General features: G+C 49.1%; 1 protein-coding gene across 1 annotated transcript; it reads right to left on the bottom strand.

Annotated features, from left to right (window-relative positions):
* Positions 1-254: 254 nt before the first annotated feature.
* Positions 255-1424, bottom strand: LOC128732658 (achaete-scute complex protein T8-like). The gene is made up of 2 exons (XM_053825949.1): positions 462-1424; positions 255-419 (listed from the first exon to the last, which is right to left on the bottom strand). Exons 1-2 carry the CDS (start codon positions 1422-1424, stop codon positions 255-257), a joined length of 1128 nt encoding a protein of 375 aa, XP_053681924.1.
* Positions 1425-1902: the final 478 nt, after the last annotated feature.

The following is a 1902-nucleotide window of genomic DNA, read 5'->3' as shown; positions in this document are numbered from 1 at the left end:
AACGATCAGAAGAAGAAGGAAAAAAACACAGAAGCGATTTAATTCTACCACCTATCGCCGATCGTTTTCTTTATTATTCGAATTTGATGCGTTTGTGTGTATAAAAAAGCGGTCCGAATGGGAGATAATAAATTAAATTTTCGTATAATTAGAATAATAAAAATCGACTTTCCAATAAATAATTTTATGTACAGATGCTTAATCTTCACTAAACGTAACTTGCGTTCCCCGTCCGTCCCGGGGCAGAAGTAATCCTAGTGGTGACTTTCGAACCAATTGATTGACTCCAGGAAGGCGGGATCGCTGGCGGTTTGCTGCAGCAGCAGCGATTCTTCGTCGTCGTCCTGCAGTTCGTGCTTAATCATCATAATGTCCGCGTACTGCTGCTGTTTGATCATGGCCACCATTTTTTCTTCCTCCTCGGAGGCCAGCCCGTGCGCCAGACCTGCGTGGTGGTTGACGACGGGAATCATCAATTCGTCCCGTTTCTCTTCCGGATCCAGGGTGAAATTACTCTGCGGTGACAGAGCGACAGCCGATTCACTCATCAGATCCGACGAGTCCTCCAGGATGGCGTCCGGATCGGTGACGGAGCTACTGTCGGCAAAGAACAATCCGTCGTTCTGTGACTCGTCGTACAGGCTTTCCGGATCGAGGTACTGGAAAGTGTTTGTACCGGGAATCCGAATGTACTGATGACCGTTTATGATTGTGATTTGAGTCTGGTCGAGGGAAGTTCCGTTGGAACTTCCCATGGCACGAGGTTTAATAGCCAGAAAGAAACTGTTGGGTTGTGCCGGCTCCGGTGGGGGAGTCGCCGGCAGTTGAGTTTCCTGTTGTGGCTGCTGCTGCAGCTGTTGCTGGGGTTGGAATTTGATGGTGGCACCTTCCTTTTCCGGATCTAGCGAGAGCAATCTTTCGAGGCATTTTATGTACTCGACCGCCATTCGGAGGGTTTCCACTTTGCTTAGCTTCTTGTGAACTCCCCGACTGGCCCCAGTCTCGAATGCTTCAGCGATTTCCTCCGGAATCCGTTGGCGTAAAGCTGTGAATCCATTGTTGACCTGCTGAACGCGGTTCCGTTCCCGTGCATTCCGCCGTTCGACAGCGGTTACTGCACTCTTCGGATCCGAACTCTTTCGTCTTCCTGGTCCGGACGATTGAACGGAACTTTGCAGCTGTCCCAAAGGCTTGCGCAACTCGCTGGAAGAATTGACGTTGAACATAACATTCTCGATACTTCCGAGCGTTCCTCCCAACGGAATCTTCCTCTTAATCACAATTGCAGAGGAACCATTTTCATCAAAGTCCTCGTCACTGGACCCCAACGGAAAAACCATTTGATTTTCCTTGAGCTTCATCCGTTTCAACTGATTTATCGAAGACATATTTCTCACCATTATGGTCGTTGCCGGAAGAGCCATTTTTGCACACAACACTTAGACCTTAGACTTAGAAACGTATCACCCGAGTATCACAAGCTTTTCAGCCAAAATCAATCTCATCAAATCAGATTCGAGTCTTTTGGAGTCCTCACAACATTGTTTCACTTTGTGTTTTCTTTTCGGAAGGCGATTCTTCTAACTTTTGGCGCCAACCGCACTGCTCACAAGTCAGGATAGGTCGTTCGGTTGGTCGGCTGTGGCCAACCTTTGTGTCGGCGTAGGAACTCACCGCGTAAGGCCTTACTTGTTCCGCGTTCTGTGGCTGCCGGTGGTGTTCTGGCGTTTTGTGTCGCGTGCCAAACTGTCTTTAGTCTCACAGCCTGGCGCTGCGCTGGAAAACTTCCCTACTTCCCCCTGTGGGTTGTTGGGAAAAACGGACATCTGGCGTTGCTGTCTCTTTTCCTCCCCAAGCTCACCTATCGCGTACATTATATGCTGCTGCTGCTGCTGCAATGCA

This window comes from Sabethes cyaneus, chromosome 1 (genome assembly GCF_943734655.1).
Source record: "Sabethes cyaneus chromosome 1, idSabCyanKW18_F2, whole genome shotgun sequence".
NCBI classification, from domain to species: Eukaryota; Metazoa; Arthropoda; class Insecta; order Diptera; family Culicidae; genus Sabethes; species Sabethes cyaneus.
Note: the sequence above shows the minus strand (reverse complement) of the source record. Positions and strands in the feature narration are given on the sequence as shown.